This window comes from Pseudophryne corroboree, chromosome 12 (assembly GCF_028390025.1).
Source record: "Pseudophryne corroboree isolate aPseCor3 chromosome 12, aPseCor3.hap2, whole genome shotgun sequence".
In the NCBI taxonomy this organism is placed as follows: Eukaryota; Metazoa; Chordata; class Amphibia; order Anura; family Myobatrachidae; genus Pseudophryne; species Pseudophryne corroboree.
Genome location: NC_086455.1, coordinates 121,804,730 through 121,819,392, shown reverse-complemented (window position 1 = coordinate 121,819,392; position 14,663 = coordinate 121,804,730). Strand labels below are relative to the sequence as shown.

At 44.2% G+C, this 14,663-nt stretch overlaps 1 protein-coding gene across 13 annotated transcripts in view; it reads right to left on the bottom strand.

Moving 5' to 3' along the window:
• The window catches only part of KTN1 (kinectin 1), a 277,158-nt gene that overhangs the window by 138,092 nt on the left and 124,403 nt on the right, over nucleotides 1-14,663 (bottom strand). For all 13 annotated transcript variants that reach the window (XM_063947961.1, XM_063947966.1, XM_063947958.1 and 10 more), the window contains exons 17-19: nucleotides 14,206-14,296; nucleotides 9,741-9,809; nucleotides 9,194-9,225 (exon numbers count right to left, since the gene is read on the bottom strand). In XM_063947961.1, coding sequence (XP_063804031.1) covers nucleotides 9,194-9,225; nucleotides 9,741-9,809; nucleotides 14,206-14,296 — 192 coding nt within the window. The remainder of the gene's footprint in view (nucleotides 1-9,193; nucleotides 9,226-9,740; nucleotides 9,810-14,205; nucleotides 14,297-14,663) is intronic.

Genomic DNA, 14,663 nt, shown 5'->3' with positions numbered 1-14,663 from the left:
TGTGGAAGACAATATAGTGAATGTAGCCCTACAGCGTAAGAGTAGGATACAGCCAGACAAATACAATACCTGCAAATAAATCCCTTATTTATGTGACAGTGTATACAGGACACAAACAGAGAATAAATGCGATATGAGGTGACTGAAATACACAGAAGAATACACTTAACTGTAAATACTGCGCAGCACTATATATTAGACCCTAACGCACCTAGTCCCCTAGGGTACAGAATACAGTGATAGTTATAGTTGGAATACACTGAAAGTGAAATCCACACAGCAGATGCAGACACTCACAGTGACAATGCAGATAATTAATGTAGTCAGACGATAAAACTGCACTGGACTAATTATATATATATATATATATATATATATATATATATATATATATATATATATATATATATATATATATCTATCTATCTATATCTATAAAACAATGCGCGGCCTGAGACCGGATGATATATCAGAATACTCGTACAATATAATCTGGTAGAGGTACACTTGTTCTTAACTAATGCCGTCTTGAAATGACATGTAGAATACTTAAATGTCTGTAAAATCACAGTGCTGATGAATCCGGCGGATTTACAGAAGGAGACCTTGCCCTGCAGACCCGGAGACCAGTCGCAGCTACTGTGAGAAGATGGTGCCCAGAGTCTCAGTCAGGGAGTGAGGGAGAGAGTGAGGCAGCTCCAGGGCGGGAACACCAGCAGTAGATGGCACCCGGAGCTGGGGGCGGGGCTACAGGTCAAGCACCTTTTCCCCTATGCTGGTCCTCACCACCGGGTACTATGGAGCCTTATTAAAGTGGATATTTTACGATCCGACCTGTGCTCACATGCCCTGGTGGATATAGTGGGGTCCCTGCTCTGTCACAGTGTCCACGCCAGCGTCGCGGTTCGTCTCCTGAAACTACGACCGGAACGTGATTTAATGGCGGGTCCTGCCTGGGGGACACTCTTACCTCCTCGCTTAGTAGCAGTCACGCGATCCAGGAGAGCGTCTGCAGTGGTGTGCCTAGGAACCGGAGCGCCTCAGCCGCAAGTACCCGGGAACAGAGCCAGCGGGAGTATGCGACACCACTGGGGAGGTGATGGAGCCACAGCACAGTATGTCACACTGACATGTAAGTGCTGCAGCCCTTTAAGTCTTCTAAAAAGCTTTTTCAGGGCTGCCTAGCGCAGCCCCCCTTTTAAGTGACCTGCTTCATGCAGGCACCAACTCTAAAACTGAGCTCACAGTGCCTGGAGGCGGGGTTATAGAGGAGGCCCCGCAATGCATCGGGACAGTCTAAAGCTTTAGCATGTTGGTGCCTCTGGATCAAGATCCATCTCTACACCTCGATGTATTCCCTGTGGAACACAGTGTATCCCGCTGCAGAAAACATGAATATTCTGTTTCTAAAGAAAATCTGCACTACTGATAGCTGCCTGTAGAGGTCACCATTTTCACAAGATTCAGAAGTGCAAATGTGAGCTATGTATATACCCACATGCAAGAAATCACACTTTTGTTTCCTCTAACTTACAGGCGTATTCAGGTGAATGACCAGTTCTGTAGTAAACTACGTATTTGCATCTAACTTAGTAAATAACTCCCACAGTGTTGCTTTAATTTAGCACACAGCTAAGCTGTAAATGTAAATAATAAGAATTTACTTACCGATAATTCTATTTCTCGGAGTCCGTAGTGGATGCTGGGGTTCCTGAAAGGACCATGGGGAATAGCGGCTCCGCAGGAGACAGGGCACAAAAAGTAAAGCTTTAGGATCAGGTGGTGTGCACTGGCTCCTCCCCCTATGACCCTCCTCCAAGCCTCAGTTAGGATACTGTGCCCGGACGAGCGTACACAATAAGGAAGGATTTATGAATCCCGGGTAAGACTCATACCAGCCACACCAATCACACTGTACAACCTGTGATCTGAACCCAGTTAACAGTATGATAACAGCGGAGCCTCTGAAAGATGGCTCACAACAATAATAACCCGATTTTTGTAACTATGTACAAGTATTGCAGATAATTCGCACTTGGGATGGGCGCCCAGCATCCACTACGGACTCCGAGAAATAGAATTATCGGTAAGTAAATTCTTATTTTCTCTATCGTCCTAGTGGATGCTGGGGTTCCTGAAAGGACCATGGGGATTATACCAAAGCTCCCAAACGGGCGGGAGAGTGCGGATGACTCTGCAGCACCGAATGAGAGAACTCCAGGTCCTCCTTAGCCAGGTTATCAAATTTGTAGGATTTTACAAACGTGTTTGCCCCTGACTAAATAGCCGCTCGGCAAAGTTGTAAAGCCGAGACCCCTCGGGCAGCCGCCCAAGATGAGCCCACCTTCCTTGTGGAATGGGCATTTACATATTTTGGCTGTGGCAGGCCTGCCACAGAATGTGCAAGCTGAATTGTATTACACATCCAACTAGCAAAAGTCTGCTTAGAAGCAAGAGCACCCAGTTTGTTGGGTGCATACAGGATAACAGCAAGTCAGTTTTCCTGACTCCAGCCGTCCTGGAACCTATATTTTCAGGGCCCTGACCACATCTAGCAACTTGGAGTCCTCCAAGTCCCTAGTAGGCGCAAGACACCACAATAAGCTGGTTCAGGTGAAACACTGACACCACCTTAGGGAGAGAACTGGGGACGAGTCCGCAGCTCTGCCCTGTCCGAATGGACAAACAGATATGGGCTTTTTTGAGAAAAAAACCACCAATTTGACACTCGCCTGGTCCAGGCCAGGTCCAAGAGCATGTTCACTTTTCATGTGAGATGCTTCAAATCCACAGATTTGACTGGTTTTAAACCAATGTGTTTTGAGGAATCCCAGAACTACGTTGAGATCCCACAGTGCCACTGGAGGCACAAAAGGGGGTTGTATATGCAATACTCCCTTGACAAACTTCTGGACTTCAGGAACTGAAGCCAATTCTTTCTGGAAGAAAAATCGACAGGGCCGAAATTTGAACCTTAATGGACCCCAATTTGAGGCCCATAGACACTCCTGTTTGCAGGAAATGCAGGAATCGACCGAGTTGAAATTTCTTCGTGGGGCCTTCCTGGCCTCACACCACGCAACATATTTTCGCCACATGTGGTGATAATGTTGTGCGGTCACCTCCTTTCTGGCTTTGACCAGGGTAGGAATGACCTCTTCCTGAATGCCTTTTCCCTTAGGATCCGGCGTTCCACCGCCATGCCGTCAAACGCAGCTGCGGTAAGTCTTGGAACAGACATGGTACTTGCTGAAACAAGTCCCTTCTTAGCGGCAGAGGCCATAAGTCCTCTGTGAGCATCTCTTGAAGTTCCGGGTACCAAGTCCTTCTTGGCCAATCCGGAGCCATGAGTATAGTTCTTACTCCTCTACGTCTTATAATTCTCAGTACCTTAGGTATGAAAAGCAGAGGATGGAACACATACACCGACTGGTACACCCACGGTGTTACCAGAACGTCCACAGCTATTGCCTGAGGGTCTCTTAACCTGGCGCAATACCTGTCCCGTTTTTTGTTCAGACGGGACGCCATCATGTCCACCTTTGGTAATTCCCAACGGTTTACAATCATGTGGAAAACTTCCTCATGAAGTTCCCACTCTGCCGGGTGGAGGTCGTGCCTACTGAGGAAGTCTGCTTCCCAGTTTCCATTCCCGGAATGAAACACTGCTGACAGTGCTATCACATGATTTTCCGCCCAGCGAAAAGTCCTTGCAGTTTTTGCCACTGCCCTCCTGCTTCTTGTGCCGCCCTGTCTATTTACGTGGGCGACTGCCGTGATGTTTTATCCCACTGGATCAATACCGGCTGACCTTGAAGCAGAGGTCTTGCTAAGCTTAGAGCATTATAAATTTACCCTTAGCTATATTTATGTGGAGAAAAGTCTCCAGACTTGATCACACTCCCTGGAAATTTTTTCCTTGTGTGACTGCTCCCCAGCCTCTCGGGCTGGCCTCCGTGGTCACCAACATCCAAAACTGAATGCCGAATCTGCGGCCCTCTAGAAGATGAGCACTCTGTAACCACCACAGGAGAGACACCCTTGTCCTTGGATATAGGGTTATCCGCTGATGCATCTGAAGATGCGATCCGGACCATTTGTCCAGCAGATCCCACTGAAAAGTTCTTGCATGAAATCTGCCGACTGGAATTGCTTCGAAGGAAGTCACCATTTTTTTACCATGGCCCTTGTGCAATGATGCACTGATTTTAGGAGGTTCCTGACTAGCTCGGATAACTCCCTGGCTTTCTCTTCCGGGAGAAACACCTTTTTCTGGACTGTGTCCAGAATCATCCCTAAGCACAGGAGACTTGTTGTCGGGATCATGCTACTCCGACCTCCAACTGTTCCCTGGACTTTGCCCTTATCAGGAGATCGTCCAAGTAAGGGATAATTAAGACGCCTTTTCTTCGAAGAAGAACCATCATTTCGGCCATTACCTTGGTAAAGACCCGGGGTGCCGTGGACAATCCAAACGGCATCGTCTGAAACTGATAGTGACAGTTCTGTACCACGAACCTGAGGTACCCTTAGTGATAAGGGCAAATTTGGGACATGGAGGTAAGCATCCCTGATGTCTCGGGACACCATATAGTCCCCTTCTTCCCGGTTCGTTATCACTGCTCTGAGTGACTCCATCTTGATTTGAACCTTTGTAAGTGTTCAAATTTTTTTAGATTTAGAATAGGTCTCACCTAGCCTTCTGGCTTCAGTACCACAATATAGTGTGGAATAATACCCCTTTTCTTGTTGTAGGAGGGGTAATTTAATTATCACCTGCTGGGAATACAGCTCGTGAATTGTTTCCCATACTGCCTCCTTGTCGGAGGGAGACCTTGGTAAAGCAGACCTCAGGAGCCTGCGCAGGGGAAACGTCTCGACATTCCAATCTGTACCCCTGGGATACTACTTGTAGGATCCAGGGGTCCTGTACGGTCTCAGCGTCATGCTGAGAGCTTGTCAGAAGCGGTGGAACGCTTCTGTTCCTGGGAATGGGCTGCCTGCTGCAGTCTTCTTCCCTTTCCTCTATCCCTGGGCAGATATGACTCTTATAGGGACGAAAGGACTGAAGCTGAAAAGACGGTGTCTTTTTCTGCAGAGATGTGACTTAGGGTAAAAAACGGTGGATTTTCCAGCAGTTGCCGTGGCCACCAGGTCCGATGGACCGACCCCAAATAACTCCTCTTCCTTTATACGGCAATACACCTTTGTGCCGTTTGGAATCTGCATCACCTGACCACTGTCGTGTCCATAAACATCTTCTGGCAGATATGGACATCGCACTTACTCTTGATGCCAGAGTGCAAATATCCCTCTGTGCATCTCGCATATATTTAAATGCATCCTTTAAATGCTCTATAGTCAATAAAATACTGTCCCTGTCAAGGGTATCAATATTTTTAGTCAGGGAATCCGACCAAGCCACCCCAGCTCTGCACATCCAGGCTGAGGCGATCGCTGGTCGCAGTATAACACCAGTATGTGTGTATATACTTTTTATGATATTTTCCAGCCTCCTGTCAGCTGGCTCCTTGAGGACGGCCCTATCTATAGACGGTACCGCCACTTGTTCTGATAAGCGTGTAAGCGCCTTATCCACCCTAAGGGGTGTTTCCCAACGCGCCCTAACTTCTGGCGGGAAAGGGTATACCGCCCATATTTTCTATCGGGGGGAACCCACGCATCATCACACACTTCATTTAATTTATCTGATTCAGGAAAAACTACGGTAGTTTTTTCACATCCCACATAATACCCTCTTTTGTGTACTTGTAGTATCAGAAATATGTAACACCTCCTTCATTGCCCTTAACGTGTGGCCCTAATAAGGAATACGTTTGTTTATTCACCGTCGACACTGGATTCAGTGTCCCTGTCTGTGTCTGTGTCGACCGACTAAAGTAAACGGGCGTTTTAAAACCCCTGACGGTGTTTTTGAGACGTCTGGACCGGTACTAATTTTTTGTCGGCCGTCTCATGTCGTCAACCGACCTTGCCGCGTGTTGACATTATCACGTAATTCCCTAAATAAGCCATCCATTCCGGTGTCGACTCCCTAGAGAGTGACATCACCATTACAGGCAATTGCTCCGCCTCCTCACCAACATCGTCCTCATACATGTCGACACACACGTACCGACACACAGCACACACACAGGGAATGCTCTGATAGAGGACAGGACCTACTAGCCCTTTGGAGAGACAGAGGGAGAGTTTGCCAGCACACACCAAAAACGCTATAATTATATAGGGACAACCTTATATAAGTGTTTTCCCTTATAGCATCTTTTTTATATATTTCTAACGCCAAATTAGTGCCCCCCCTCTCTGTTTTAACCCTGTTTCTGTAGTGCAGTGCAGGGGAGAGCCTGGGAGCCTTCCCTCCAGCCTTTCTGTGAGGGAAAATGGCGCTGTGTGCTGAGGAGATAGGCCCCGCCCCTTTTTCAGCGACCTCGTCTCCCGCTCTTAACGGATTCTGGCAGGGGTTAAATATCTCCATATAGCCCCCGGAGGCTATATGTGAGGTATTTTTAGCCAAAATAGGTATTCATTTGCCTCCCAGGGCGCCCCCCTCCCAGCGCCCTGCACCCTCAGTGACTGCGTGTGAAGTGTGCTGAGAGGAAAATGGCGCACAGCTGCAGTGCTGTGCGCTACCTTAAGAAGACTGAGGAGTCTTCATGCCGCCGATTCTGGACCTTCTTCTTGTTTCAGCATCTGCAAGGGGGCCGGCGGCGAGGCTCCGGTGACCATCCAGGCTGTACCTGTGATCGTCCCTCTGGAGCTAATGTCCAGTAGCCAAAGAAGCCAATCCATCCTGCACGCAGGTGAGTTCACTTCTTCTCCCCTAAGTCCCTCGTTGCAGTGATCCTGTTGCCAGCAGGACTCACTGTAAAATAAAAAACCTATGCTAAACTTTCTCTAAGCAGCTCTTTAGGAGAGCCACCTAGATTGCACCCTTCTCGGCCGGGCACAAAAATCTAACTAACTGAGGCTTGGAGGAGGGTCATAGGGGGAGGAGCCAGTGCACACCACCTGATCCTAAAGCTTTACTTTTTGTGCCCTGTCTCCTGCGGAGCCGCTATTCCCCATGGTCCTTTCAGGAACCCCAGCATCCACTAGGACGATAGAGAAATTAAAAATACATCTTTAGATTCAAGGTTTAGAGTGATAACCATGTTAGAGAGAAAGAGTAAGAATTGTGGGGGTAATTCCAAGTTGATCGCAGCAGGAACTTTGTTAGCAGTTGGGCAAAACCATGTGCACTGCAGGGGAGGCAGATATAACATGTGCAGAGAGTTATATTTGGGTGTGGTGTGTTCAATCTGCAATCTAAATTGCAGTGTAAAAATAAAGCAGCCAGTATTTACCCTGCACAGAAACAATATAACTCACCCAAATCTTACGCTCTCTGCAAATGTTATATCTGCTCCCCCTGCAGTGCACATAGTTTTGCACAATTGCTAACAAACTTGCTGCTGCGATCAACTCAGAATTAACCCCTTAGTGTCAAACTCAGACCCACGTGAAATTCACAACAGTGACTTCAAGAGTATTATGTGTGGTTTATTGGGCACTGGGAATTCAGTAACTCTGTTTTTAGAGTTAATAAGGGACATAATGTTTAGGCTGTTTATACAATATCATATAAATAAAATTAATTGGTCTGTTTGTCTTAATAAAATAGAAAAAACTGCGCTGCAGCCGGGAATTTTAATGTTTGAGCTGCTCTGAAATAATATATCAAAGTTAAAATTAGAAAGCAGGGCGCTTGAAATAATGTAAATAATGTATCTGTTATGTATGTGTTGCAACTATTGTTGCAGAGTGTTTTTATTAGTGCAATACCTGTTAAAAAAAGAAGAGGTTAGGTTAACATAACAGATACATTATTTCAGCACTCTGCTTTCTCATTTTAACATTGGTCTGTCTGTTTGTCCGGTTATCCATTTCGACACCCCTGCACCGATTGGGAAGAAACCAACACGAGGGACCCTGGCTAGGTTTTAGGGGGGTTGGAATGCGCCAGGAAGAACCTTGACACGGAGAGCATGTTCTGGGTCTTCCAATGTATGGTGTATTTGGGGTGACAGTGTACCTATAGCGCTTCACATGGGTGTAAGCTAGCCTTTCAATACATAGATGGGGTACCCTACCCAACTTCAATGAATACAGAAATACGTAGGTTGAGTACTGAATGTGGCGCTACCCAATTGCTGACATAGGATATTGTAGTCAAATATGTAAACAAATGCACACTTTAATAATCTAAATACCATAAAACTAATAAAATATCACACCACGAGGGACCCTGGCTAGGTTTTAGGGGGGTTGGAATGCGCCAGGAAGAACCTTGACACGGAGAGCATGTTCTGGGTCTTCCAATGTATGGTGTATTTGGGGTGACAGTGTACCTATAGCGCTTCACATGGGTGTAAGCTAGCCTTTCAATACATAGATGGGGTACCCTACCCAACTTCAATGAATACAGAAATACGTAGGTTGAGTACTGAATGTGGCGCTACCCAATTGCTGACATAGGATATTGTAGTCAAATATGTAAACAAATGCACACTTTAATAATCTAAATACCATAAAACTAATAAAATATCACACCAGGCATTATGTGATAATAAGGAAGGAGTCCTACCGAGGATATACGTAGGGGAGCTGCAGGTGATAATTTATGCAGGGAAGTCCGGACTTGCCCTGCATTTGCTCCCAGATCTTAAAGTCCTGGGTATCAGTGCTACTGGCGACACCCAAAAAGACAAAAACACTGGGCAGCCACCTCATGGGTGAGCCGCTAAGCTGATAATTATTTTTAAAATGTTGGCAGTTACATCCAACTCATTGATAACTTAATAACTTGAACATTTAAACACGGGCAACACCAGGTACTTCAGCAACTTGTCTGAAACACAATGGCTTATACTCTGCTACACATGAAATGTAAATTTACTGGTAAACTTTGTCAATTATGTGGCTGTCACAAGTTACACTTTTTTTCTAATGGAACATTCATTTTAGAGTCAAGAACGTTCCATGATGGAGTCATCAATTAGGCGGAAGACACTGGATTAGGTGTATCTTTTGTTTATGCAAGTGCAAGAATATTCTACAGATATATCTGACAATTACTGCCTCAAACGTAATATTAAATAGTCAGTGTTACAGCTGATATATGCTTTGTTACCTTTTCTCCAGCTGTTCCAGAACAGCAGCAGCCTGCAACAGAACCGATAACAATGTTTAACAACCTTCACATAGTTTGTGATTTTTATTGGAATTCATACAAGCAGAACAGACACCATAAAAGCTGAAGGGTGTACCAGCCCAATTAACACTAACAAGCTGAAGTATAACCATTAAGATTTGAATGCTCAATATGAGCTCGTATGGAACACAATAAAAAGGAATATTTTTTTGACCCAGGAAATTCATGGTCCCAAACTCTAGAGACCAGGCCAGCAGCCCCTATGTGTAGGGACCAACCAAATTCCTGCATGCAGAGTCACAACAGAGGCAGAGCTCCACAATTGTAGGGGGAATCGAGCAGGGGCGGGTGGTGGTTACACAATCAGAGCGGTGAGGCAGGATTGTCTACCTGCCTGCCAGCCTAGAGCAACACTTTCCCTGTGCACAGCACTGTTCTCAGGAAGAAATATTAATACATAAATATTTAGGACCGGATAACTTCTAGTCCTTAATTTTAGCTTAAACCTCTATTTATAGCATCTTACCTGTTCATTCTGAGTCACCTGAAATTTCTGTAGTTCAGATTTCAATGATACATTCTCTCTCTGTAGCGTCTACAAGAACAAAAACCCATCAATCTCATGCAAGGATGTTGTGGAGGCATTATATACACATACTTCCAATAGTAACAATAACACCCAACACCATCTGCACTAATATGGAAACATTTCTCCTGTCAGTATAAGAAATCCAACAATAAAATAGATAAGGGAACTATTTATGGCTGGTGAGGCTTGTACAACCTACAGGCACTTTCACACACTGATTAATGGCTAGACACTGTATAAAAGCATCTGCGCTCAAAGATTATCAATCCGTTTGGTCAGGGCGCCTGTTGTTCATATCTCAAAGTGGGTTGAGAACCTTACTCACAACAGTCTTGGGGGGACAATTCAATCCAAAAGAGGTGTTTCCGCGACCTCGGCTGGGCACGTATCAGCCAGTGACATACTTCTGACACTGCAAATTTTCCTGCGCACCTTTATGTGGTGCCATGGTAAACCTGTGATGTGCAATTCAGAAAGGCAAACATCACCTGTAATTGAATCGCCCCCTTGGATTGCTACACTAACACCTGTTGTGGTGTGATGAATGAAGTACAATGGGGAGTAGAAGAATACCTTCCTGCCAGCAGGCAGATTTACATACTATGGGACATAGTAGAAAACCTTCCGGACAGCAGGAAAAATTAAACAGCTCCGATCCAATAACAATCCCCAATAGCAGACAAACTGGATGGCAAAAGGACGTTGGCCAATGTGAGGTCTAGCTTTAAGAGCAATTAGACTAGGTAACAGCAATTCATTAATATTACATCAAAGCACTTCATTTGGGTTCAAAGATTTGCTGCAGTGCAGTGCCCATTTTGCCACAGTACTGTAATTGGCGTCACTGCTGACTCTGGGCGACCTTTTCAAATTAAAATTTAATTTATTCATCCCCATAAGAATCCAAATGAAGTTCAAAGAAAGTTTACATCAAATGGCCTATTTGTTAATACACTGTGGATCTGATTCAGCGTTGCGTTAAAAAGAGGATGGATCATGCTATTTTTAGAACTGCACATGATGCGTCGCTGAGTGCACATTCTACGGGCGATTTGGAGTCTCGCACATTTGTATAGTACCTCCACTTGCGACTGAATAGGCATTTGCACGTGGGCTTACTGAGTGTACATTCAGATCGGCTGGCTATGCGGAGTTACGCGAATGCAGAAATCTGTCTGATTTCAGATGCATGGGTTCTGGCTGGTGCAAGTGTGCCCTGATAATTACAATGGGTATGTAACCAAGCCTGTGGACAGTGCTGGTGCGATTGTATAAAGGTGTGTGACTTAGCAAATATCCGCACTGTGGGGGTAATTCCAAGATGATCGCAGCAGGAAAAAAATTTTTAGCAGTTGGGCAAAACCATGTGCACTGCAGGGGAGGCAGATATAACATGTGCAGAGAGAGTTAGATTTGGGTGTGGTGAGTTAAATCTGCAATCTAAATTGCAGTGTAAAAATAAAGCAGCCAGTATTTACCCTGCACAGAAACAATATAACCCACCCAAATCTAACTCTCTCTGCACATGTTATATCTGCCTCCCCTGCAGTGCACATGGTTTTGCCCAACTGCTAAAAAATGTCCTGCTGCGATCAACTTGGAATTACCTCCTGTGTTCTGTGCACGCAGTGCAAGTGTAATTACGGCCGACTTGCATTTAACTCTGCCCATTGGGCGTGTAAACACAACTTTAATTTTCTGTACTTCCCATTAGGTAAGTAACGCACAGTGAACACCGTGAGTTATCAGTAGGTGTGTTATTTGCAGGGACTGGCTTAAAAGTAGTCACTTCATAATAGATAATGACGACTAGAATGTAGTACAGCAAGGTACCCATCAAAATTCTCTTAAGGGTTTGCAGATATACGAGTCCAGTGCGTTAAGCCTAGGCCACGCTGACAATGAAACTTGTCAATCTCTCTCTACCCCTCTATTAAATACCAACACAAAGCGTTCCACATGTAGCCACCCCTGGGTGGACTATAATACTTCAGGTCCTAGCAGAACATCTGACACGGAAATATCAAGTTTGCATCAGGTAAAGGATGAAGGGAAAGTAGCACTGCTAGGATATAGAATATATACACATAAACATATATATATATATAATTATATATATATATATATATATATACACACATACATATACACACACACACATATATACACACATACATATATATACACACACACACATATATATATATATACACATACTTATACATATATATATATATATATATATACACACACATACACACAAAAAATTATGTGCATAAAAATATGATGTGCAACAAAATTGCTTTGTCAGACAAAACATAAAACTAGGTCTATGAGGTTGACAACATATGGTCGGTGTACAAATGTACAAAAGGTTGGCAGATAAAAAGTTGACATGGCAAAAAGGTTGACACAAAAATGGTCAACACAAGTTTTTGGGGATCTTATATATTCCAGGTTATGTGACCACCATCAGTATACACGTGTACCCCTGCCAGCTCGATTCACTCGCCACGGCAGGGCAGCTCACTGTACTTTCACAGGTAACTAAACCCAATCATAGTCCATGTGGATAGTAAATCAAACAAGTATTGGGAAACACGTGAATAAAACCCCAATCACATGTGTCAACCATTGTAATGGCAACATTTTGTACCTGTCGACCGTATGGTGTCGACCTATTGTCTGTCTATTTAGACAGTGTAGATCTATCATCCAGATAACGGTGAGCACGGCATAAAAGTAATTCACTATACTTTAAAATGATGAAGATAAATGAGAAAAATAAATTCCAATGCATCACATATAAAATCATAAAATGCAATTCTCCTGAAGGAGCTGGAATGTCCCCATCACATTCAGCATTCAGTCTGATGCGTACAAGTATCAGTCTCACATTGTGTGCTCAGGAATAGTTACATAATTGCAGTTTTTCTCCCAGGAACATTTCTCTGTACATATAATTCTTTCTAGTGCTTAGAGTCCAAGGGGTTAAGGATTCCTACTCCACAATATCAATCAGTGTTTAAAGATTAAAAGGTTTTCCCTCTTAGGCGTCAGGTTTTTAATTTACATTGATCGCCAGGGATAATAAAAACTCCCAAGTATTTATCCATAATCAGGTTTATGGGAACAAATGATCAGTTTATCCGAAAAAGGCTGCTCTAACCTCTTGCAATCACACAGGGGTAGCACCATACAATTTGTCTATGATCCTGGATCACTGCTAGGTTATAGTGCTTCTCATAATGATGAGGACTTACTCACACCCCAATGAATATGGGTGGTCATACCGAGTTGATCGCTCGCTAGCAGTTTTTAGCAGCCAGGCAAACGCTATGCCGCCGCCCACTGGGAGTGTATTTTAGCTTAGCAGAAGTGCAAACAAATGGATCGCAGAGCGGCTACAAATTAATTTTGTGCAGTTTCAGAGTAGCTCAAAACCTACTCAGCGCTTGCGATCACTTCAGACTGTTCAGTTCCTGTTTTGACGTCACAAACCCGCCCAGCGTTCGGCCAGCCACGCCTGCGTTTTTCCGAACACTCCCTGAAAACGGTCAGTTGACACCCAGAAACGCCCACTTCATGTCAATCACACTGCAGCCACCAGTGCGACTGAAATATGCTTTGCTAGACCCTGTGCAAAACTACATCGTTCGTTGTGCTTGTACGACGCGCGTGGGCATTGCGCCACATACGCAGAACAGCCGTTTTTTAGCCTGCTCGCTGCACTGCGAACTGCAGCTAGTGATCAACTCGGAATGACCACCATAATGTGGAGATGAAATGAGCACTAAAGTCATCTTCTCTGTGAAAAGTCAAAATCTAGTGGCATTGTGTGACACAGCCAACAGTGCAATGAAGAAAAAAGAATATAATAAATTACTGCCAAAAAAGTAGTGTCTGATGCGTCATTAAACTTATTCAGAAAAAAAGGGGGTAGAAGAGTATGGTCAGTGTGTACGCTGTGCATTCATTCATCTGCTTGTAATCAGTGGAGATAGAGCCTCAAACAACAGACAACCAATTTCAAAGGGGTCTTACAAAGTAGTGTAGAAGAATTCCCACGTGGCATGATGAGCTGCCTGGCCAATGTAGCAGCACATGTGTGTTTAGAAGTGACGGTGTTCACATTGACGTGGTAGATGGGACTGCATTTTTCACCAAACATGTGCTGAGAACGTCACTTTTGACTATCAGTATTCTCAGTGCTTACAGTGTACACCTGCATGGTACTACAAGTTTCAGCAAGGTAGTACCTCTAATTATCTTTAAAATAAGGGAGTGCACTTTCGAACCAGGCGTCATAATAAATGCTATTGTAAAAAAATGGCGTTAATAAAAAAAAAGAAAGAAAAAAAAAGGAAAAAAAAAAAGAAAATAATCCGTCATTGGATTTTACCTTTAGTTCCTCTTCGGTGTTTGCAAAATTGGCTTGTTCAAGTGCAACTACTTCCTTCACCCGTTTTATCTCCTGGTCCTTTTCTGCAATGCTGCAAGCACAACAGAACACCCCATTACTGGCACAGCCCTCATACACCATTAGTACTACCCTGGAATCATACGAAGCTCTGGTAATATTTGCTGCACACCAGCTTAATGAAGATATGGCAGATCTTCAGAACTGAAAATGGCAGCAAGATACTCCATAATTCTCACTTTAGATAAGTCCAGACTGCCGTATAATACTGAACACATGAAATACACATGATCTATAGCCGAAATGATTTTAATGACAACTGCAGTTATACTTTATAACAATATGCAATTCGGATTACTTTTTTTTAATGTGACCGATTGTAACTGGCTGAAAAGGCAGACTTAACTTTAATCCTTATGCAAACACCATACACCTGCAGT